At 43.3% G+C, this 26,500-nt stretch overlaps 1 protein-coding gene across 1 annotated transcript in view; it reads right to left on the minus strand.

Annotated features, from left to right (window-relative positions):
* Positions 1 to 26,500, minus strand: part of il1rapl2 (interleukin 1 receptor accessory protein-like 2) — a gene marked incomplete at both ends in the record, with an annotated part of 345,922 nt that overhangs the window by 114,157 nt on the left and 205,265 nt on the right. The window contains 2 exons of the mRNA XM_083652367.1: positions 16,667 to 16,820; positions 17,214 to 17,400. Of these exons, the coding sequence (XP_083508493.1) occupies positions 16,667 to 16,820; positions 17,214 to 17,400 (341 nt within the window). The remainder of the gene's footprint in view (positions 1 to 16,666; positions 16,821 to 17,213; positions 17,401 to 26,500) is intronic.

The following is a 26,500-nucleotide window of genomic DNA, read 5'->3' on the forward strand; positions in this document are numbered from 1 at the left end:
ATGAGTTTTGAAGCTTTTACATCGCCGTTAAACGGGCGGCTAGCTAGCAAACGGCTAAATGAGACTACACTGCTGAGTCGATGTGGATATATACGTCAATAACGTCACCACTTCAAAGGGCGAACACGGAAATTCTCTTTCCCTCACCTGGTTCAGCCCCGTTCAGCCCGAGGTAATCAGTGCACACATCAACAACAGTCCAGGTTGAGTGCTGACGTGACGTGAAGCCTATGCGACAGTGTGTAGTTCAGGATTAGCTTAGCTCGAGCATTTTACTTCTAGGGCTCGCATTTACGCTACAAAACTCATGAAAGTGGTCCTCATGTGTGAAGATTATCCCGCTGAACCTTGGTTCGCGTTTGATTAAACTTGCGTTGCCCACAGACATTATTTGAAGCATATCGCCAAAAACCCATTCAAAAATCCCATAGACAGAAACAGTGTGGAACCAGGAAGTTCGGGACTTCCGCATTCAGCCTACAAAAATACGTCATCCCTGGACCTCTCTATTGCACGAATATCTAGTGCAGATTATCTCTGATTGAAAAGAGTTGCTTGTCACAACACTCGTTAGACGACTTATTTGAGTGAATGTAATAATGTTATCTATCACATCCACTATTTCGGCTGCTCTTTGAACAACTCGGGATATTTATGGATGAGATTTCTGGCCAAGCTGGATGTGATTTGCTCCGTTCGCGGTTCGCCTGCCTGCAGCTTTGAAACATGGTTTACAGACGGGCTATGTTGTGTCCGTGTCAACAACGTAACGGTGGGAGGCGGCTGGGAGGATGACACCGGATTACACAAGAAGCACCCATATTTCACATAAGGCATCATGGCAGCTAGAAATAAGGTGGATAGGAAAAAGGATGCCAGCAAAGTCATGGTTGTTGATACCTGAAATCCAACTGTGTTTAGTTAGGAGCTATATTGTACTATAACCCTGTTCTGTATTAATATAACAGTGAAGAGGAAGCAATACAAATATAATTCCACAAAGATTTAAGAGTTCTATGGGGCAAAATTCCTTTTTGTATCCAGCAGGAGTGCTATGGAACCAGTTACCATCCTCTTGCAAAGAACTGGCCACAGAAAGAGGATTTAAGGCCACCTTGAAAAAGTGGTTAGTGACTGCCTCTATCTGATAGACATTTATTAGGTAGGCTAGGCGGCGATGGGTATTTGCTTTCAGATGGTGTTTTATTTTTATTAATTTATTGGGTTTTTTTCTACAGTAATAATTTGACCAACTCAAGATGTGGTGGTAGATACATTTGATTTGATTGAGGATGCACTGACAGGTGTTAATTGTGTGATTTGTCTTGTGATTTGTTTGTATGTTTTGTTCCTGGGCTATAAAGTAGCTCAACGTCCTGGATGTTGCCTAATGTACCCCACCCCACTCCTCCCCTCTCTACCCTACCCCTCTCCCTATCCCCAGACTCCTCCCCTCTCTACCCTACCCCTCTCCCTATCCCTATCCCCAGACTCCTCCCCTCTCTACCCTACCCCTCTCCCTATCCCCAGACTCCTCCCCTCTCTACCCCTCTCCCTATCCCCAGAGGTCCACAATGGAAATAAGCCTTTTGGCTTTATTGTGTTTTTAACCTCAATGATTTTTTAATTGTATGTATTCTTGCTGGGCAGAGATGTATACATATCTTTTTTTTTAAATTGTCAAATAAATCCAATCCAATCCAAGCACTAAGAAAGGACCAAAGACCAAGGACCCTACCAACCCCCCACCCCCACTACATCCTGAACACAGTGGAATCCCCCCACTTACCACTTACATGACCCCCCCCCCCCCCCACACAATCATAATTCACTTTACAGCATCAGCAGGTGGATTACACTCATTACAATAAAGTATTATAGCTGCTACTTCTACCACAACTTTCTACTCCATTCGATTACTCTTGCCAACTACATCATGCACTGCTTGGACTGTAAATTCATATTTAATTGCCTACGTGACACTTCTATCTGTGTATATATCTATATATTCTCATGCTCACGAGATACAGTAGTTTCTGGTAAGCACGCAATACTTTCTCGTGCTCACAAGAAAACGAAGAAAAAAAATCTCCCCTTGTCACCTTAGTGACTAGAATATTGATATGACTGCTACGCTGCATACTTACACTATAAGACAAATTCCTCGTATGTAATCTTGCATATTGTGGCAATAAAAGTGATTGTGATTCTAATGCTAGCTGGTCTAGCCTACATGGTGACAATAATGTATTTAAGACATTATATCTATTTTCAAGGCAATACATTTAGATAATTTAATAATTTTTCAGACTTTTTAAGGAGCTGCTCTCCGTTTGGTAAACTAACAGATGATGAAGTAGCCCGTCCCCTGCAGGCCACAGATGATAATGCTACGAGTAAAGTTGGTGTAAGTCGAGCCATTGTTTGAATGGTCCCAGTGAGGTGAACCCGTCTTCAATACATTTGCATAAACGCTCCGCCTTTCTTTTCCACTGCTCGTCTTTCTTGTCTTCTCCTTGGCCTTTTCTCCCTGTTTTTATCCTTTTTGCTGTTTTTCTTCCCTCTCCGTCATTGGTATCGATGTGTGAGAGACAGAAGGGTCTGCATCTTAAGGTCGCCTAATGAAATTAACTTGACCACTGGGTCTGCCCGGTGTGTGTGTGTGTGTGTGTGTGTGTGTGTGCGCGCATGCGTGTGTGAGAGTAGCTGTGTTTCCATTACAGTTTTTCGCAAAAGAATTGCGATATTTCTACAACTTCGACAATGTACAATTGCGACTTGTAGGCGTTTCCATTGAAGTTGCGTTTGAGTGATTCCCCGTTGCAGCAGCTGCCACAGTGATTACGCACGGGGATCTGCCCCATATCCCGTCCCCTGCATGCTCAAATCCAACCAATGGTCAATGGAAATCCCAACATGAAGTTACAATGCATATAAACGAGCCTGATTATCAATTCAAAAGAAAATGAGTCGCAAAATGTTGCTGGCTGCGTGAATGCAGTCAGCGCGACAGGCAGAGGAAAAAAGGTAGCCTAATAGCCTACAACTGGTCCGATTTAGAGATGGAGGGGGGAAAAGGCTGATTTGGTTCTATAATTGCACCTGAAACGTGTGCAATGTATTAGCCTACTCACAGTCACTGTATTCACTTCAGACAGCACCACCGCACCAGTGTGTGCTTTTCATCCTCTCATCTCGCCGCTGTGCCAAATGCGCGCACACAGGCAGCCTGCTGTCACCATGGACCGATTTCTGCCATTAAACATTATCTAATTTGCCCGGCTACGCTTTTGCACAACACTCGTCTTTCTGCTAGGTAGCGTTGCTTCAAAGTTTTCCACTTGCTGCGGAGGTTTTGACACGGCTATCGAACCTTACTTACCAAACTTATTTTCCGCTCCTTTTCCAAGGGATAATATGGGTCACATGACGTGCAAATGCGAAAAATGTGTTTCCATTACACTTTTGCGATAAACTGCTATATCGACACGTCTGAAAAACCACCTCATGAGAGCGAAAAAACTTTTTGCGATATTTGGGAGGTTTTTCGAAATTCACGTGTTTCCATTACCCAATTTCTATTGCGATATTTAGATTTTGCGCATTTCTGAGGGTAATGGAAACACAACTAGAGAGAGAGAGAGAGTGTAGGTAAGCGAGAAAAATGTGCTTGTATTTCGTCAACATCAATGGACAAATTAAACTGTGTGTGTGTGTGTGTGTGTGTGTGTGTGTGTGTGTGTGTGTGTGTGTGGTTAAGGTGACTTGATGCTCAATGGTTTCTCCACTTCAGCGTGATTCAGCCACTGGTCTAGAAAATAGGGGCGTCAAGAGGTTCATACACCCACGCACGCACGCACGCACAAACACACGCACGCACGCGCAAACACACGCACGCACCCTTTTTTGAACAATGTTGTCTTTGTCTGTTCAGCTAATGGTGGCTATCACTGCTCATGCTTGCTTGCTACCCACTTCTTCTTCTGTTGATTTCAAACAAACCGAAAACATGAAACGCATCACTCCCTATACCCCAGATAATTTTTCCCGGGAAAGAGCTACCAGAAAGCGAGTATTTAGAACAGACAGTGGAAAAGCGTTATGAGCCGGCTATAGGTTGAACCACTGCTGTGATACATCACTCAGCAATAATAGACATTTTTACTTGAATGTACTGAAAGTGGCAATGCTGACACAAAGAATTCTTGTCAGCCAAACGACACATTGTGTAAGGCAAGTATAAGGGGATGTGTGTAAATTTTAGGAAACTAGTGCAGTGCCCGTTCCCCCATGCACCACCCCGTGGGCGCCCCCCAGTGTTGCCAGTAACAGCGAAACAGGTGATTAACAGGTCAAGTGACACAAACAGCCAATGAGCTGTGTGTATTGTAGCGCCATATTGGTAGGAAAATGCTTGTGACATCATGGGAATAGGCTTGGAGTTGTGAGGAGCCGGGAAAGGGTACAGGGGGAGTAGGGGAGTAACTATCTTGAAATCCCATAGTCTTTGGGTACAATGTGACGTCAGGTTGTACCAAATCTCCCATTCATTTGAGGGCAAACAAAAAGCAGTGTTCAACCCATAGAGGGCACTTATGCGGCTGAAAATGATACAAATGGTACAATGGCAACAGTTTGGTCTCAAATGTGGAAATTTTGACCAGAATTCTTCACACACCACCCCCAAAGTCATATATATTGGTTAAAAGCTGAAAAAAAGTGTTTGGGGTTTAGTCCTAACCTGACGCTGCCAGATGGACGGTATAGCTCCACATAGGTTTCACTAAACCAGTCGATCTGGGAATGAAGTCACCAGACCCGCTGACGGAGGCGGGCACTTTGTCCAAGCTACTTGGCAGGTGATTGGATGACCCATCTGTCTATCACCGCTGGTGGGTGTTAACTTCAACCAATCAGATCGCCGAAGGTGCAGTGTGGATGATCTCCGTGGTATTCATTGATTGAGTCCTCGCGGTCGTAAAGTCGCCTTCGAAGCATTTAGTTAGATTATAACGAACTAGTTGTGTGGCTTAGCCTTCCCAAATGTTGAGGGTCGTTTTTTAGAATTTAATACATAGAATTGGGAACGTTACATTCAATTTCATTCAGACTGCCTGTCACTTCCGCGGTGGCAGCCATGTTGACAAGTGAAAAGAACTACAAAGACCATGTACCCACTACTTGCCCAGACGAGCCAGAGCCCGCCTACGGCCGCCGCTGATTCGTCGAGCCGGCATGGCTCGACCAATCATCTTAACTGCCTGTGCGGGTCCAGACCGTCACGGAGAACCAAATGAAATGTGAGTTCACGTGACGGGCGGTTTACCAGGCTAGTTTAGTCCTGCTTTAAGTCAAATAAATCTGAAACATAACATAGTACCTACGACACAGCCCAAAGTTTATGCTGATGATTTAGCGGGCTGAGGACATCGTGAGTAGAGACTTGGCTCACAGTCTGTGTTGTCTGGTATTCCTTCTTAGTCTATTCTGTTTTGTCTATGTACTATATCTAATAAAAGCAAAAATATCAAAATAATCTGAAAACCATTCTTGACTAAAGCCTCATATTTGTTTAGATGATGTTTCATGGGAAATTTCAATAGCAAGTCTTTTATACAACAGAAGAACACTCAAACACATTTCTGTGACATGTAGTCATTGCATAGCTGTGACAATGTGTTTGTGTTTTTCTCCTTGTAAACACATACAGTAAATCTAGAGGGCACTTGGTAGAGTCCATACGTGCACCAACCTTTCTATTCCCATTACCATGCCCCTATTTTGGCCAGTGGGCATAATCAAGTTCTAAGTTGGCCCGACAATTGTTGCCAAAAAAACTCATTCTGAAGGAATGGAAGTCCCCCTCTTCACTTCCTATTCAATTGTGGTCGACAGACATGATCTCTGGAGAGACTCAGGTTCCTTAGAACCAACTCAATTAGGACATTTCTAACTATCTAGGACCCGTTTCTATCCTACCTCGATGAGGTTAGGGATGAGGGGTGACTCGCCTGGCTGGTTTCTCATGGACCTCTCGCACGGGATCTCATGTGCATCTCTTATAAGCACATAAGCACCTTATGTGGCTGGTAGCACCACGCTGTAATGTTGATGATGTTTGTATGTTTTTTCTTTTCTTTTCCTTTTCCTGTGTCCTTTTTGTTTTGTCTTGTTTGTGTACTGTTCTATAAAAAAATTGAAAATAAAATATTGAAAAAAGTTCTAATTTGGCCCATGACCTACTTTTCTACCAAGTTTTGTGTAAATCCAGATATCCTGCCGACAAACAGACAGACAGACAGATGGACAGACGGACGGACGGACAGACAGACAGACAGACAGGCAGACAGATAGACAGGCAGGCAGACAGACAGACAGACAGACAGGCAGGCAGACAGACAGACAGACAGACAGGCAGACAGACAGACAGGCAAAAAAGTGGCCGAAAACATGACCTCATGGCCAACTCCACTGTTGCGGAGGTAATATTCTTCTTAAAGTGCACAACCAACACAAGAATAAATACTATTATTTGAGGCTCTTCTACCTCCTGTATGTGTTAGGAGCATGACTTTTTGGAAGTGTGAGAGTCACCATTAGGGGGGTTCAAAGCAGGTCAAGGAAATGTCACACGGCCAAGAAGGAATCTTGATAGTGGCTGATTTTGTTCTTTCTTTGCACCGCGGGGAGGTGTCCCAGACGATGTACCATGAATATTCTAAATGTTAAAGCATAACCTTAGGTCTAGGTTTTTAAAATGGAAATTTGCTCCCTACAGGGTTCAGACCATTCTTACTCTCCTAGGTAACATCTTGAGGCATATTGTACAGCTAGTAGTGAGAAACCACCAGCTCAGTGGCCTTGTGGTCTGAGTGTCCGCACTGAGACTGGGAGGTTGTGAGTTCGATCCCCGGCCGAGTCATACCAAAGACTATAAAAATGGGACCCATTTGCCTCCCTGCTTGGCACTCAGCATCAAAAGGGTTGGAATTGGGGGGTTAGATCACCATATGATTCCCGAGCGCGTCGCTGCTGCCGCTCACCGCTCCCCCAGGGGATGGGTCAAATGCGCAGAACAAATTTCACACATTGTGTGACAATCAGTGGGACTTTACAGCAGGGATACTCAACTTGCTTTGCCCGTGGGCCACTTTCGTGAAATGATAGAAGGCCAGGGGCCAGTTAATAAATGAACAATATAGATTTCTCTGTAGCGGATTGTAGGTTTTTGGGGTGTCAGCCAGAGTTTAGTCTGACAATGTTGTGCACACCGGATAGTTCGTTAAGTTAGTACATACATAAGTGCCTGGGTAGCAAGCAGACGGCGGTATTTGACAATTTAGCAGCTAAATCATAGATTATTGAAAGTTAGAACACGGCTCTCTTGAATACTCGATTCTGATTGGTCAATCAACAAGATTCACCGGTCATTATTTCTCGACAACCAACCGCTGCTCTGCCACACCTGGATTAATCAGTTGATAAGAGCCTTTTGTCAGCAACCACTACTAATTAGGCCAACCAGTTGCAGCTGTGGTGTCTTGTGTGCCAATTACGAATGAAACCGCTTTGTCGTTGAAAACGCTATTAAAAAATCTATTTGAATAATTATTTTTGTCAGATTATTGAATGATTTAGTTGTAGGCCGTGTTCTAAGCGGGATAATGTATAGTGAGCCAGTGATTACTGGAAATAATGACCTTCAGGTGAATGATTAAGCCCTCCGCTGCGCGTCGGGCTCAATCATTCACCTGTCGGTCATTATTTCGCCAGTAATCACCGGCTCACAATACATTATCCCTTACATATTCCATATCCCAGACAGAAATGCTATAACAGAAGTGGAGTATTGACCAGAATGACATTTGGACACGTATTCAGCGGGTATCTTGCATGTTGCGTTCAGGTGCACTGTAAAAAAAATTGGAATTCCATCGCGGGCCACACATGCGGCCCGCGGCCAGTTGAGTATCACTGCTTTACAGGGACCGTCCAGGTACTTTGGGACTCCAGCTACCTGTCTGTCACTATTACAAAGTCATCCTCTTCTAAACCATCTCACAGTCTGTTGACCAAACAGAGTTGAGTCAACATGACCGGAACCAAAAATACAAAAGCAGGTGTTTGGATTTTGGCTGCCCATGATGCAAAATAAATAAATAAAATAAAATAAAATCAGCAAAAATGGAATCTTTGTTCAAATTTGATCCCTTAGCCAAAGCTGCGATGACTTTTTGATATGATCAGTTATAGTTTGCAGGTTCCGTCCATCTTTGAATATGTAGAAATTGTCTTAGAAGGGAGATTTAAGCATGGTCCTTACAGAGGAAGAGTGGACAGATGCCTTGGAGGCTGTTCTTACAGCAGCAGTCTGTATGAGGCATGGGATGATGCAGCGTAACTGTCTTCACTACAAACCTGCTGCAACGTAGCCTATTTGCTTGTCGACTCAATTTGTGACAGCTCTTTTGGCTGTTTTAGGGCCTGTGTCCACCTAGCGTCTTTTTCCGACCGTTAAACGCTGGAAGTACGCTGAGAAGCGCTGATCTCAGTGCACAATTAACATCTGAAACTAACGTTAGTTGCGGTAGTAGCTTGATAGCTGACAGCTAACATTAGCAAACAACACACATACAGTGATTTAGCTCAACACTCACCAGAAATATTAAGTGTCTAGCCAATCTGCTCCCACAATTGAGCCTTTCTGTCTCTGTTGCGATAGTTTCTCCATATGATTAGTTGCCAGAAAAGGAGCACCCGACTAGGGCTGCCCTCGACCAAAGATTATCCTGGTCGACCAAAAGTCGACCCCAGCCAGAGTCCTGCGCGGGTCTGATTTTCAAGACCCGGTTCCGCCCGGCCCCGCGACGTGCAGTACTGACGCCGCTCCGCGAACCCGCACATATGATCAATCAGTACCGCAACCCACCCCGCCCCGCAGACATGAGACCCGCGCTCCGATCCGGAACCGCATATATATAATAACCGTTAATCTGCAGTGCAAACATTTTGTAGTGAACCTAACGAAACTGCCACCTTTTCACACGGGAGGCGAACAGCAGTCTTTCTGGCCGAGACTCGTCAGCTTTTAGCAGCTGCTAGCTCACTAACCAGCTGGATAGCTCTGCTATCAGACACAGACAGTTACAGCAAGCAAAGTGACTTACCAGCTATTTCCAATATGTCCGGTATAATCCATACTGCCTTTATGATTGCTGAGGAATGTAAATCCACGTTGGGATGAGACCTCTCCACTTTCACGCTATCCATCCATGACATGTTGTTGCCTGTTGCTATGAAAACAGCCAGTGTGTATGTTTGACTGTAGTGGAAGCTAACGTTAGCCTACTATATTATCTGTCCGACTCGTATTGTCTCCAATCAATCACCTTGACTGCAGCTGAGTTTTGAATGTTTTGTGCAGTCCATATAGCGTCACACATTGCACAGTATGCGCATACTTGAAACGATGCCGGTTATGTAAACAAAGCGAAAACGTGCATCAGAAACTTTTCTCCTCTTCGAGTCAGACCAGCTGCCAGACACACCCCCCCTGCCAGACACACCCCCTGCCTCCATCTGAGTGCAACAGAAAAACATACAAGGCTCATACGTTGTCGTTGTTCCACCCGCCGCCCGTCCGCATTTAGTTAATTTTTACCCGCCGCCCGACCCACCAATTTACAGAAGTGTATTTTTTACCCGCCCCCCCGCGTTTTTTGCGGGTACCCGGCGGGGCCCCGCGGAACCCCGACCCGGTGCAGGACTCTGACCCCAGCTCCGATCAATCGATTGGTCGAAAAGGGGCCTAAAAAAAAGAAAGAAAAAAAACATTTTTTGCAGTGTATTTTTTCCCCTTTTTTTGTGCAGTGTACTGACTACTGAGCGCACTATACCCGATAGCTGATTATAAATAAAAGCTATTTGCAGCGTTGTAACATTACCGGAATGGACAGACTGATCAGCGTGCCATGCAACACCTGGCCATATTCAGTTAATGGGAAACAGCTTTGAGTTGCGTGTGCAATGGTTATGGTTATGTAATGTTAGCACACGTTAATTAGTTGGCAGAAAGGACAGCTAGACAGCTTTTGCGATTTATTCCAGTAATGTAGCAGACTGTTCAGTGTGTGTTGTGTGTGCGCGAGGCTGTGTGTGTGTTCCCTCGAGGGTTGCCGTCGGGCTGTGTATGTGGGAAGAGGAAGGAGGAGCTTCCGTTGTTGTCGTCCTGCGGACATGGGTCTAATACATGTGAAGCATGTTACCCCGTTACAACTGACTATCGTTTATTATTTTATTAACAAGGTGTGAATAGGCGGGCCCGAACGCTCGGTTACAGTAACATCTTATAAGTCTGTCTAACATTACCAGAGTTGGAGTGTATCTCTGTGGACGTTCAGTCTCACTGACGACTGTAGTCTCAACTCATAAGGTGCGTACTGCGTAGTTAGCCGCTCGTTAACAGCTGATGGTGGCTGCTGGCTGAAACGTGTCCATTGTTTGCGCTGATATCTCAGCCATTTACTTGTTAATTCCATCACTCTGCTGGCTGCTCTTCTTTTGTCTAGAGATAGCCTGCCAACTATGGTTAGCCTGTCTCTCTCTAGCCCATGGCTCTAGCCTGGATCCCTCCCTGTGTGCTTTAGAAAAGGTCCGTGTTGCAACTTGCTTCCGCGGCACGCTACCGGTACTTACGTTCCGGATCGCTTTTATTATTATTATTTTTTTATTTCTCCTATGAAATTATTAACACCAGCGACTGCTCGACCAACGTGAATCTCGTCGACCAAGAGCACGTCGACCAAACAATCGACCAATCGACCTGGAGGGGGCAGCCCTACACCCGACACCAGCGTCTTTCTGAAAAGTTAAAATATTTTCAGCTGGAAGCGCTGGGAGTCGGGCGCACAAAAACGCTGGAGCGCTGTGAAAATAGACGCTGGGCGCTGCGCACTTTCTCTAGACGTCCGTGTGCGCCCGCATACGCTCTCCCCCCATTGGAAACAACTGAAAATAGATGCCAGAGCTGATGAAAAGACGCTAGGTGGAGACAGGCCCTTAGTTGTTACAACGTCCAATTGTTGAAGCTTCATGTTTCATACCTTGCCAGAAACGTTTGGGCAGAAGATAACACCTGATTCAATTATCTCAATTCTATGTTTTAAGAGTCCCCTTAAAGGAGCGAGAAGTGCACTTACTACAGTATATGTGTAACCCTAATAGCACGTGGGCTAACTTTTTGGAATTGGATGAAACCCTGATTCATACTCTGATGCAGCGCTTCAAAAGAGTAACTAAACACCACATGCAAATCTGTGTAAAGCCTGGCATCTATCATGTCCATTTTATTTTTTTAATTTTACCTTTAATTAACCAGGTAAAATCAACCAGTTCTCATTTACAATGATGACCTGACACCAAACATGCTACTGAACTGGCTGCTACCAGGTGCTACCTGTTGTATCTATAGAGGGTCACATCACCTGGCACCAAAGACCAGCTAATAGCAGATTAGGTTTGGTGTTAAGTTACTCTTTAAACTATAGAATATTTGATTTATACTCTTTGATTCTTATGACAAATCACACAAAATTGTCCAAACATACAAATTTACAAAGTTACAAATATTAAGCTTTAAACCACCCCTCATGTATTCACTTGTAAGGCGGGGGTGAATGATACAGATGTCCTGAGTTTTTCTTGCCCTCTGAGTGTTTCTTGTTTTGACCACGGCAGTGTTATAGTTAAACACTTCACTCCCCTGTACCTGTATGCAGTCAGATACATTTTCTCTTCAACTGAACTTTAACTATGAGTCTTCAAACTGTAGTTTAACTGAACTTTAGAGTCTTCACACTGTAGTTTAACTGAACTTTAACTATGAGTCTTCACACTGTAGTTTAACTGAACTTTAGAGTCTTCACACTGTAGTTTAACTGAACTTTAACTGAGTCTTCACACTGTAGTTTAACTGAACTTTAACTATGAGTCTTCACACTGTAGTGAACTTTAACTATGAGTCTTCACACTGTAGTTTAACTGAACTTTAGAGTCTTCACACTGTAGTTTAACTGAACTTTAACTATGAGTCTTTACACTGTAGTTTAACTGAACTTTTAACTATGAGTCTTCACAACTCCCACACAACTCCCACAATCATCTTTCCATAGTCAGGAAAAAGTTTGTCATTGCCACCATTGGGAACCAAACTGAATCACCACTGTATACATAATACATACATATACATAATGCATAATAGCAACGATGATGCCAAGTCGCTCTTGCCAGTCAATGACATAAAGCGAGCATACAGATGGAGAGACTCGGGTTCCTGAGAACCAACTCGCTTAAAAAGTTCTCAAATATCTGGGACGTGTTTTTGGCCTACTTTGACGAGGTTAAGAATGACAAGTGACTGAGGTTGGGGGTGACAGATGGCTCGCCCAGCTGGTATCTCAAGTAGGGATGGGCATTTCTAGCAAAAACACTATTCGAAATTCGCTGGCCAAATTCGAATTTAATTCGAATTTCGAAAAAAAAAAAAAAAATGTAAAAAAAAAAAATTTTTTTTTTTTTTTTTTTTTTTTTACATTTTTAATTTTTTTTACATTGACATTTTCGAAAATAAAAAACAGTTTTGACAATCATGAGTGGTTGTGGTTCATTAAATATTTAGTAGGCTCAGGTCTGAGTGCCAAAGGGGTGCCAAAGTCACCCCCTCTCCCTCTTCATGGGATTTCATCCGCCATTCATTTTTCCATAAACCTTGCTTAAAATGCTTATAGCGATTTGACTATACTTAGAATCAGGGGAGACAATGCAACATTTCACTCAAAAAAAAAAAAAAAAAAAAAAAAAAAAAAAAAAAAAAAAAATTCGAATTTCGAATTTCAATAATAAAAGTCGACCTTGATAATAACAACGATTATTCGAAAATTCGAAATTCGATGCCCATCCCTAATCTCAAGGACCCCTTGTGTGGGATCCCAGGTACACAATATCTCTTATAAGCACATAAGCACCTTATGCGGCTGATAGCACCACGTTGTAATGTTGAATGTCAATGATGTATGTTTTTTTTCTCCTTTCTTTTCCAGTGTCTGAGCCTGTTTGTCTCGTTCATATATTGTTCTATAAAGAATTTAAAATAAAATATTTAAAAAAGACAAAGCGAGCGGTAACCATGGCAACAGAATTCCACATTTGATACTTCACTGCAAAAATATCTATCTTAAGTCATTTCATCTTAAAGTTTTCTTTAAGATAAAAACCAATATCTGCAAAGGGGGTCAGTTAATCACACTTGCTTCCAATGCCATTTTTACAGGTGAAGCATTTTCTTAAATCAAGTGTCAAAATCTTGAAACAAGGCAGAATAAGCCAGGTCACAGATGAAGGAAAACTCCTGAAACAAGTTGATTTGCACAAGTTAAGATGGACATTTTTGCAGTGTCGACTAGCTATTACTAATAGTAACGGTACCAGAACAGAATTGTCAGAACTCGACCTCAGCTTCCTAGACATCCCTGTGGATGCCCAGAAGATCCCGAGCTGCATCTTGTTAATTATCACAATTATGGTTTGCTAGTCCAGTATTTAAGTTCCCCTGCCACTCACATTCTGTGTACCTGTACTACTGAGACTGCCTCCAGTAAAGACTTTGATTTACTTCTTAACCTGCCTCCAGTGTATTGTTCTGCTCTTGGGTCCACTCCAAACCTGTGTCGAGAATAGGATATGCAACCAAATAACTAAGCATGGAACGATATATCAAAACTGAAAGACATGACAAGTTTTGTGTAACACACATTCCAACTGAAACACTGGAGAAACAATGCTCTGTGCAAACATCCCATACAGTCAAATCTGATTCACTGGAGAAACAATGCTCTGTGCCAACATCCCCTACAGTCAAATCTGATTCACTGCAGGCTCTGTGCCAACATCCCCTACAGTCAAATCTGATTCACTGCAGGCTCTGTGCCAACATCCCATACAGTCAAATCTGATTCACTGCAGGCTCTGTGCAAACATCCCATACAGTCAAATCTGATTCACTGCAGGCTCTGTGTCAACATCCCATACAGTCAAATCTGATTCACTGCAGGCTCTGTGCCAACATCCCATACAGTCAAATCTGATTCACTGCAGGCTCTGTGCCAACATCCCCTACAGTCAAATCTGATTCACTGGAGAAACAATGCTCTGTGCCAACATCCCATACAGTCAAATCTGATTCACTGCAGGCTTTGTGCCAACATCCCCTACAGTCAAATCTGATTAACTGCAGGCTCTGTGCCAACATCCCATACAGTCAAATCTGATTCACTGCAGGCTCTGTGCCAACATCCCATACAGTCAAATCTGATTCACTGCAGGCTCTGTGCCAACATCCCATACAGTCAAATCTGATTCACTGCAGGCTCTGTGCCAACATCCCATACAGTCAAATCTGATTCACTGCAGGCTCTGTGCCAACATCCCATACAGTCAAATCTGATTCACTGCAGGCTCTGTGCCAACATCCCATACAGTCAAATCTGATTCACTGCAGGCTCTGTGTCAACATCCCCTACAGTCAAATCTGATTCACTGCAGGCTCTGTGTCAACATCCCATACAGTCAAATCTGATTCACTGCAGGCTCTGTGTCAACATCCCATACAGTCAAATCTGAATCACTGCAGGCTCTGTGCCAACATCCCATACAGTCAAATCTGATTCACTGCAGGCTCTGTGCCAACATCCCATACAGTCAAATCTGAATCACTGCAGGCTCTGTGCCAACATCCCATACAGTCAAATCTGAATCACTGCAGGCTCTGTGCCAACATCCCATACAGTCAAATCTGATTCACTGCAGGCTCTGTGTCAACATCCCATACAGTCAAATCTGAATCACTGCAGGCTCTGTGCCAACATCCCATACAGTCAAATCTGATTCACTGCAGGCTCTGTGCCAACATCCCATACAGTCAAATCTGATTCACTGCAGGCTCTGTGCAAACATCCCATACAGTCAAATCTGATTCACTGCAGGCTGAAAAAAGTCCCAGGCACCTCCATGACCTTTTTAGAAATGCAACAGTGCCCTGAGCCCAAGTTGGGGGATGCAAACGCAGAAAATGAAGGCTAAAATTGTCATTGCACATCTTTTAAATGTTACAGTGGCTAACCCCACAGCTGTAACTTTTAAATAAATTAATTCTACCCCACAAACACGCCAAAACAACTTATTCTATTCTCAGTGCTGTTCCTTTCTCACCAGCCCGCTCTCTGTTACTGTTTCTCCTTCCCTCCGTCCGTCTGTCCGTCCGTCCGTCCGTCCGTCTGTCCGTCTGTCTCTCTCTCAATTTTGATTCACAGCAAGTTAGTCATGTTAATGCAAAGTGTGTGTGTGTGTGTGTGTGTGTGTGTGCGACTGCACGCGCGCACACACACACACACGTGCGTGCGTGTGTGTGTGTGTGTGTGTGTGTGTGTGTCATAGCCTCTTCAAGCCCCTCTGTCTTTGGAGAATAGAGTAATTTCACAACAAATTAGGAGGTGAGACTCTAACTAGGTCATGGGTCCTCAAACCACACACACACACACACACACACACACACACACACACACACACACACACACACACACACACACGCGCACTTAGACAGGCACGCACACTAGGGATGTCAACGGTTAACCGTTAATCGATTAACCGTCGCTAACGTCGTTGTTCGGTTATTGCTGTCGGTCTATCAGTTAATATTAAAAAAAAAAAAAAAAAAAAAATTTTTTTTTGGTCTATTTACTCAATGAGCTCATGCCCAAACAAGGCGTGTCTATTTAGATGCTGAAATGTTAATGCTTTTTGTGTTAGAAATTCTAACACAAAAAGAATTTGTGTTGAAATGTTGATGCTTTTTGTTAATGCTTGTTAATGCTTTTTGTGTTAGAAATTCTAACACAAAAAGCATTAACATTTCAGCATCTAAATAGACACGCCTTGTTTGGGCATGAGTTCATTGAGTAAATAGACAAAAAAAAAAAAAAAAAAAAAATTTTTTTTTTTTTTTTTTATATTAAAAAATTATGAATTAACCGATAGGTTAATCGATTATTAGCGTCGGTTAATCGAAAGTGAAATTAACCGAAAATTGACATCCCTAACGCACACACACAGACACACACTGCTCTGCCTCTCTGCACAAACATGCCTTTATGACAAAAGGCCTCTGTCTTCCGCCCAGAAGCTGTTGTCAAAATCGTCTCAAAGAGCTGAAGGCTTCACGTTTTGGACGAGACCTTTGACTTTACAATTCAAAATGAGAGGCAATGTGAAACATTTGATAGGGGTCATTTTCAATTTTGGGGGTATTTCAGTTTTCATTTTCAGTCTTTGTAATCGGCCCTGTTTTTCTTTTCTTTTCTATTTCCCTTTGCATTTGACACAGCCGTTCTTCCAATATGTTCCATTCCTCTTTTCATTTTCAACTGTCCCTTGCTGTGTCCATTCGTCACCTTATATTTTGGTATGATAATTTATAGTGCAAAACCGCTGGCAGTTGTTGTATAATGTTTGATTGGTGCACCACGGGCTTCAGAACTCTCATGGGTCTGGCATTGAGACTATCACCAGTAGCTGTCCACACCCTGCTGTCAGCCACCCCTCCTCTGCCCCCTACCTGTGACTTTGAGCTGCGTGGTCCTCCGCACAAACCTGGAGCCGTACTGCAGCTGGCAGGTATAGTTGCCCCCGTCCGTCTCCTCCACATCGGGGATCCAGATGTGGGTGGTGTTCACCACGATGGAGCTCCTCCACTCCACCCGCTCACACTCCTGAGAGGGGGATCCACCGAGTCAACAAGGCTACTAAATATAGCAGGGTTCCCAGACCTTCTGAAACATCAAATTCAATGACTTTTCAAGGACTTTCCAGGCCCGATTCCCTCAAATTCAAGGACCCAACACAGCATAGTTTGAGACACGGATCAAGGTTCATTACTGTTACAACACTGAGGAGTTTTATCATGAGGACTAGCAGGCTTTACAGAAGCTCACAGACAACTATTCAAAAGAGAGAGAGAGTGAACACTTCTCAACTATGCTGTTACACGTTAAGTAAAAACAAATCTGTGTGTGTGTGTGTGTGCGTGTGCGTGTGTGTGTGTGTGTGTGTGTGCATGCATGCGTGTGTGTGTGTGTGTGTGCATGTGCATGCGTGTGTCATACCTTATACCAGGCCATCTGCGGCAGCTTGTACGGCGCGAGGTAGTCCTGTATGTCTGGACAGGTGATCATTTTGCTGCGTGTGATCTCAGCTTTCTCCAGGTGGCGCACTTTGCTGCTGAAGCACTTCCCCTCATCGCTCTCCTCCACCGTCATGGACATGGACACCTTCATACAGTATGTCGAGTTCCTACAGAGTGGAGTAATGGAATACATGTATTTAAATATAAGTAACTGTATTCCGTTACAGTTAAAGTTTAAATGGGTGGTATTCTAATACAGTTACTGTCTTCAAAAATAGAGCACACACACACACACACACACACACACACAGCACACAGCACCTACCACACACCACAAGACAATGTCAATGTCGGAGGAGACGACCAGGAATCTATGCATGTAAGCAATTGTTAACTACATTCAGAGTGACCCAGACGGGCTCAGCAAGATGATTTTGAAGTATTACAAAAGTAATCCAAAGTATTTAGAATATGTTACTTAACTCGAGTAATCGAATGGAATACGTTACAAATGACATTTTCGGAATCTGTAGTGGAATAAGTTTTGAAAGGAACCCTGCCAACACTGGTGAGCAACACGAGCCGCTGCGGGGCAGACAGCTAACGATAGATAGCACCATTAGCTCCATCATGGCCAGACTGACTCTGAGAGCTCAGAGAGTTAACGATAGAAAGTAGCACCGTAGCTCCATCATGGCCAGACTGCCTCTGAGAGCTCAGAGAGTTAACGATAGAAAGTAGCACTGTAGCTCCATCATGGCCAGACTGCCTCTGAGAGCTCTGCCTCTTTGAACAGCCGCACTCTCATTTTCGTCTAGAGCGTCAGATTGGATTTAGAAATGCACCCCTAGTCGTTTATGTTGTCAGTTAACCACATTGAAGTGAATTGAGCAGAACTGAAACTATGTGGTCCCTCTGCCCCCCCCCCTCTCTTTCTCTCTGTCTCTCTCTCTCTCTCTCTCTCTCTGTCTGTCTAACCCTGAAATAGAAGTAAAATGGTGAAAACAGCAGCTATGTAAAGAATAATGTATTATGCATTTCTCACTGTAAACATGATGATTTAATTAGACAGTAATGCAAATGCTGTGTCAGAAACATTTAGCCATTCTGTACACTGCTTATGGATGCAAAGTGTGTGTGTGTGTGTGTGTGTGTGTGTGTGTGTGTGTGTGAGTTCGTGCCGTGCGTGCGTGCATGTGTGCGTGTGTGTGTGTGTGTGTGTGTTCCTCTGGCTATGTATGGAACATTTAATTGCTTCAGTTAGCAGATAACGTTATGTCCCTGAAGTAACAAACACTACTTTACATTTATGCTTCCTATTTAATGTGTTTTGCGCTGCCATGTAAAGTGTTGCATTATCAGGATGGGAACAATTATCACATTTAAAGGAGAAATCCACACTAAATCAGCTTACATTAACACACCTTCAAATTTCAATAGCTCATTTCCAAAAAGGTTGCATAAGAACAACATTCTCTCAAGTATTGAAATAACTTTTATTTTCTTTCTACTTTCTTTCTACACGTTATTAAGGTGTGTGTGTGTGTGTGTGTGTGTGTGTGTGTGTGTGTGTGTGTGTGTGTGTGTGTGTGTGTGTGTGTGGGAGGGGGGGGTGTTCAGTATCCACTGAATATCCAATATCAGGCTAACTTTACTCTTGTCATGTCCAACTCTAAGCAGCTAATTGGAACGAGTTCATGCCCATTCTCTGAAAGTTCATGAAAGGCCCATAAGAGAGCACAAGCTAGTAGAAGTAGACCACTGCCCCCCCCGCTACAAAAGAAAGTGTCAACACAAAATAAGACTGCATTGAGCACCATTATGAAAGTGTACGAGTAGGTGAAACTTGGCTTTAAAATGGCAGAAACTTCAGTCAAGTTTGGAAATCAAAGTCATTTGAAATCCATTCATTCTTCTCCCCTTTCTGTGATTTGGCAGCAGACTGAGTGGATAATGTGTCTGTACAGAGCTGTGGTGATTGTCCCGTTCACTACTGAAATGCAGTGTAACTTTGTCCTGTCAAAAACTTCAAGCAAGACACAGACAAAGTGTCCGAAAAGTTTCTGAGAAGTTGTGTCTTTAGAAATAACGAGTATCTTTGTTGCAGGACATCAAAAGCTGTGGATGGCAGTGGACGCTCCAATATATTGCATATCAATTATTGAGCTGTGTGTCTATATGTCTGAAAAGTTTCTTCAAAGCGTCAGAATAAAATGGGAAAAGTCCTAATTTCATTTTGGAACACGTCGTTCTGATTGGTTGTCTGAGAGGATCACTGCAAGAAGCCAATACACAGCTAGCCACAAGTATGAGGTGCCATGGGAGATAATCCAAACCTTCCACTTCCCTACTAAACAACTCTCATCTATCTATCTATCTATCTATCTATCTATCTATCTCTCTATCTATCTCTCTCTATCTATCCATCTATCTATCTCTCTATCTATCTATCTATCTCTCTATCTATCTATCTCTCTATCTATCTGCCTAGTTACAGAAAACCAACTAGAAATCAACTGCACCAAAGATGGATCTATGCCAACAGATCATCTTATCTTATCTTATCTTATCTTATCAAAACAGCGCATAGTTAATGAGGGGAGAGACAGAGCACTAAAAGTCTCACAGAGGCTGGATTTTGTTTTGCAACAGAATTCATAATCTTGTTTTAAAGACCCATGAGCCATGTTTTATACAGTTAAAAATAGCATCATATGGGACGATTAACATAATATACACTATTGAAATACACACATGCACCACTGAAAGTCTACCTCACACATATACGACTGAAATTAAGCTCGAACACACACCACAGCTATTGAGCTAAAACAGTCCCTTTTATAGGGGATGCATGTGAGAGGTTTTCAGTAACGTGTGTGTGTGTGTGTGTGTGTGTGTGTGTGTGTGTGTGTGTGTGTGTGTGTGTGTGTGTGTTTCAGTAGGTTAAATGAGAGGTAGGGCCCCTCATACGGTTGTGTGAAAGAGTTAAAATACTACATGGGGGATTGGATCATTGTTAGAACAGAACTGTGATGACATTGTGTCCTGTCTGTCTCTGCTGTATGCATCAACACTTTGTGACAAGCCTGTTCTGCCAAACAATGTGGCACTAATCAATTTGACCTGACTTGACAATTACATTTTAGTCAAACCACTGCAGTAAAGTTGCATCCTGTCCTACTGGAAATGGATGAGGTGAGAGAAGAGATTTGAAAGGCTGAGGCCAGAGATTTGTGACTGTCGTTCTGTCTAACGACGGGGTATGGTGGTGCAGTCGGTAGCTCTGTCGCCTCACAGCTAGAAGGTCCTGAGTTCTCGCCTGGGACGCTGTGGGCGCTGGAGTTGTGACCCCCCCCATATCTTCAGTGCCTACTGCCCAGGTGGGCTATCTCGTCGAAAGGTCCTTTCTGTGTGGAATTTGCATGTTCTCCCCGTACCCCCCAGGGGATTCCTCTGTACATACTGTAACCCCCCACTAAAAACATGCAGAAGATCGTCATCCGACCAGTGACGACAACATCTGAAGTTGGTCCCCGGGCGCTGAAACGAAAAAGCGACCACTGCTCCTGGCCTGCCCCCTGGAGGAAAGGACAAGCCTGGATGGGTCAAATGCAGAGGACATATTTCACCGGCCACCGTCAGCATGAGTGTGTGTTGTGGCCGCATGCATGTGTTGTAGTGTTTGTGTGACAATAAAGACGGGCTTCCGGGCTTCCGTCTGAAATCGTTTAATTGTTTAAAATCGTTTAATCGTCTAATGTGGAGGGCTGACCTTCACAACCCTTATCTCCTTATCAAGCATAAGTTTACTAACACACGCCCTGTGTGTGTGTGTGTGTGTGTGTGTGTGTGTGTGTATGTGTGTGTGTGTGTTATGCAGATGTGCGGTTGGTCACCATTATTTGTTTGAAGAAAGCTATGAATAAAACATAGGAACACACTCTCACTAGTTATGTGTGTGTGTGTGTGTGTGTTCATGTGTGTCTGTGTGTTGTGTATGTGTGTGTGTTCATGTGTGTGTACGTGTGTTCATGTGTGTGTGTGCATAATGCCTCTGTCTGTGTTAGACAGACCGGTCTGTGTTAGACAGACAGACAGAGACAGTAAAGTCAGTGTTGGCAGAGCAGCTGTTAGAGAGACAGAAGACCACATGTCTCCTTACTCAGGCTGATATCCTGGGTTATGACTCTGAGATGCGGGGCCTTTGAGGACCTTAGAGAGAATAGGAAAGATCATTTGCCAGAAGCTAAAAAGCTCAGGGCAATCCCACAACAGACTGCCTGGATTATAGAAAGCCCGGGCCTGTTTGCCCAGGTCAACTCTGGCTGTAAATTGCAATAATTTTGTCTTGGGCCAGGGGGGGTTTGCACAGAGCGGTTTAACAACGTTTTCCTTTCGAATTGAAAGTCAAACATGAGGCAATTCAAACACGCCAACGTTTGTTCCGATATGATCCCTAATAATGTGAACGTGAAATGTAGTGTTTAATTGCACATTTATAGAGGAGTGCTTCCCAAACATGTGGAGGTACTACAGGGGGTACTTGAAAGAAAGGTGAACATGGAACAATGTAAGAATAAATCATGAAAATAAATGAAAAGTTAAAATAAATCTGCTCAGGAGGCACAAATTGCAACTCTTTCACTCCAATTCCTATTTTGTAATGTTACCTGTATATTACCTGTATATTCTTCAAAAGGTGGGTTATCATTCATTCATTGCATCATATGCTATCATTTTCTCTTGCAGTTTTCTAAGCAAAATGTAGGAGGTAAAGGGGGTACTTGGATTCAGAAATCAGGTAAAGGGGGTAATTCAGCCATGACAGTGTTAGATGCACCAGAGATGATATGGTGCATCTAACATGACTGTGGTAGATGCACCAGAGATGATATTAAAAAAACACGATTTCAGACGGAAGCCCGTCTTTATTGTCACATGAACACACTACAACACATGCATGCGGCCACTACACACACTCATGCTGATGGTGGCCGGTGAAATATGTCCTCTGCATTTGACCCATCCAGGCTTGTCCTTTCCTCCAGGGGGCAGGCCAGGAGCAGTGGTCGCTTTTTCTTTCCAGCGCCCGGGGACCATCATTGGACCATCATTGGACCAACTTCAGATGTTGTCGTCACTGGTCGGATGACGATCTTCTGCATGTTTTTAGTGGGGGGTTATGTACGGAGGAACCCCCTGGGGGGTACGGGGAGAACATGCAAACTCCACACAGAAAGGCCCTTTCGACGAGATAGCCCACCTGGGCAGTAGGCACTGAAGATATGGGGGGGGTCACAACTCCAGCGCCCACAGCGTCCCAGGCGAGGATCGAACTCAGGACCTTCTAGCTGTGAGGCGACAGCGCTACCGACTGTGCCACCGTACCCCTATATGGTGCATCTAACATGACAGTGTTAGATGCACCAACGATGATATGGTGCATCTAACATGACCGTGGTAGATGAAATACTTGGAGCGAAGCTTTTTTGCTTGCGAGCAGGACAGAGAGAGACCATAGCAGGATTAAAAGAAAGCAATAAAAGGCATGAAGGCAAGAAAAGTCCAGTCGTCTTCCCCTTGACTCTCTCTGTCACGGCTAGTTAGTTCAACAGAGAGGATACAGACATCTCATCACACCAGAGGAGGTTTTTCCAGTGAGGCATAGGAGGATGGTCCTCCTCTATTAGATTGGGGATTTTATATAAAAAAAATATATATTAAAAAAATATATTTTTTATTTTTATTTTTATATTTTTCATTTTTCATATTTTTTTTTATAATAAAATATCAATCAAATGTGTTTTTTCTTATGTGCAGACGCTCATTTTTTCATTCATTATATAGCTCCATGCAGACGAGTCACTCTGGCCCTGGTCCCAGCATGGGGGAGGGGATTAAAAAACACCCGCCCTGTGGGCTTGATTTATTTGGTAATTTATCTAATGAAAAAATAAGATTGGTTGAAAAAGACTTGCAATTCACAGAAAACAGTGAGAGTGATGTGTTTTCCAACAAATCAGATTGAGGAGGAGGGGAGCTCTCCCTTAGCCCGTGAAACCAGGTGAAACCCTAATTGGTTGTTGTTTGATTGATAGATTGCTTGACATTGATTGACATTCTGTATTGTCCAATGCTGAATACAAATCGGCAACGTTGTTCCACTGGCTGGTCTGTGGTCACGCTGAATCAAGGAGGTGAAATCCACTGCTTGACCTGACAGGAAGGATTTACTGAGACAGTAGCAGCATATCATATTTCCCTCTTATTTTTATTTACTTTTTTATCAATCAGTAAGTGTTCACAAGCCAGACAGTCGTTGATATTGGATTACCACCAAAACGAGTTTCGAGTTGCGGGGAGACGAGCTGCGCGATACGGGCTTTTTGCAATGTCAGAATACTGGAATATTTGCAACGTCTCGACTGCAGCGTTTCCCCTACAGACAGCACGGATATTCAAGTAAGTCAATTGATTTCAAGTTATCCGAACCTTCTATTAAATTCGGCGTGGAAATGGTTCACCGAGCAGCGCTATTTTTGTCGTATTGAAGTTTCATCCTGTAATTTCTTATACTAAAACCCGCGAACTTTAGATTCACACATTTTTTAACTGAATTTGGCCTGTAAATCGATAGCTGACAGCGGGCTCAATTTTAAAGCTTGAGTGGTGATCTTTATATCATATGAAAGTAGAAGAAATAAGGAATCGATTGGGATGAAGCATGTCAACCTAGGATGTCGGGAAGGGGGGGTAAATAACGCTCCAAAGTTGATAACTAAATGAGTAGTGCAGCACTGTTCACAGGAAGACACACTCTCGTTCCAGATGCAATTAAGTGTAATTTAACGCTATTTGACAACAGTTTCGGCCATAGACTTTGTCAAGTATCATACAAACAGTGCAAGACAGCCATTATAAAGACAGGTTAGCTGATTGAATGGACAACACCTGTCTTGTGAAAGCACACCTGAGTGTGAGACATCATAGGATGAATCAAAACATTGATGTCACAGGTAGGCTGTATACCATAATATATCATGAATCTATGTGAATAAATAGATTTATATAAATAGTAATCACAGCCTAATGCATAGAGATAAATCCTGAAACCTTCTCGCAACAGTTCTAGCCTAAGCCAGTGGTTTTCAAAGTGGGGTCCCCAGCAAAAAGGGGGGATAATCTATTTTCACTATAATTCCATGCCATCCATAAGTAACACAATCTAAGATAGTGTAGAAGTGAGTAACTAGGCTAATTATAACCATAACAGCACAAATAATTGACAAAAATCTCGAAATAAATATACAGTATTTACTCTGAGAAATGAAATAATGAGAAAAGGAACAATTATTGATGGTTAAAACTGAATAATGAAATCACAACAGTCTAATCCTAATGCTAATTTAAAATGAGATTTGGGTGTTTTGGGCAAAAACTGCTTGTGGGTGAGAGTATCAGCAGCAGAGCACACGTCATATTTTCCCTGGGACCGCCTCAGGTGCCAGGTGCTGTTCCGTCCTGTAGTCCTCTCACTGGGTGCTAATGCAATGCTCCTCACTGGGTGGAAAGCTAAGAGGCTTGACAGCATGGGAAACATGGCAAATACACGCGCGCGCGCACACGTGAAAAAAAAAAGCCCAAATTTTTTGGGCGCCGCACTAGCTTCCTCCCCTGGTTCCAAGCTCACCAGCCACCACTGCATCACACACACACTCACTCACACACACACACACACACACACACACACACACACACACACACACACACACACACACACATCTATCACCACTGACAAGCATAAAGCACGGATAGATATACAGCCGGATGGAGGGAGTGATGGGTGGATGAATGCATGAAAGAGAGAGACAGAGAAACAGTGATAGAAAGAGATCGATTTGAGAAGATAACAAGCATGCATACAACGGCCTCTCTGGGCAACCTGAAGTCATTTCTGCTCACTTTGTCTCGTTTTTACTGCAGTTTATAGCTGCTTACACATGAAGAATGTCTGATGACACAGGGACCAAGGCAAACCATTTAGAATTATTTGCTAAATGTTAGGGATGGGCAATAATTTCGGAATTTTCCGAAGAGTCATTTTATGATAAAAAATCTAATAGTGTATGTGACAATCGTTGAACAATGGTTGAATGCTTTCCTATAGCTAATATCGAATAGTATTTCTACTAGCGATGGATCCTGACTACAGTGAATGGAGATACATGGTATACATATATATATATATACATACATACATACATACATACAGTACATACATACATACATATATATATTTATACCATGGCCTGGGTGAATACTCGATTCTGATTGGCTGCAAGGTGTCCATTAAAAAGTGATATTGTACAGTGATAATGGACACCTAGCTAAATGGTCTGTTCACCGTTCATATCAATGCGCCATAGTTTCATCAGTGTTATCAGGAGAGCAGTTTGAGCTCTATACCCCCGTTAAGGGTTAATATGACAATTTTGGAACTTGAGAAAAAAATTGAGTCGGTCAAAGTAAGTATTTAAATCACCCCTGTGTGCTCAGTTTATCAAAAATAACTCTTATTTACAATTTTGATTTTCGTTTCGGAGATTTTTTAACCTCGCGTCACCAGGCTCTTCTCGGCGAGAAAGAGGAGATTTCCCTCGCTCGTGCACGAGCGGGGGCGAGCCCGGCCTTTGACACAGAGAGAGAGAGAGAGAGAGAGAGAGAGAGAGAGAGAGAGAGAGAGAGAGAGAGAGAGAGAGAGAGAGAGAAAGAACTCATTTTCGTTTCGGAGATTCCCTCTCCTGAGAGAAGCCGGCTCTGTTCTGGTCAGCTGACAGAAACCGGGCTCTCAGCTGTCAACTGTCAAACCCCCTGTTTACAACTTGCAGCAACCAGCAGCCAGGCGCTCTGGGAGAGCGCGCGCTGCCTCTTATCACTGATACAAATCAAGGGGTCCACCCGCTATGCACAAATCAAGTCAAAGAGGAAAAAGACGAGATCAACAAAAAGAAAACAACGCAATGGGCAGTTAACAGCAACACACTGAGAGACGTCCTTGTACAAAACATACCTGGACTCCAACATACTGAAAGCAGATAGTTTTCACTCTACTCCTGCCTCGCGCCATTTACGTCTTATAAGACCCGCAAACGTTAACGCAATTCCCTGGAATGCGAGATTAAACAACCCAGTTACATGCCGTTGCATTCAGACATTGCCGTTTTATTTTGTATGTTGTTACATAGGCTACAATTGGCCAAATTA

Source organism: Poromitra crassiceps (genome assembly GCF_964638095.1).
Source record: "Poromitra crassiceps genome assembly, chromosome: 15".
Lineage (NCBI taxonomy): Eukaryota > Metazoa > Chordata > Actinopteri > Beryciformes > Melamphaidae > Poromitra > Poromitra crassiceps.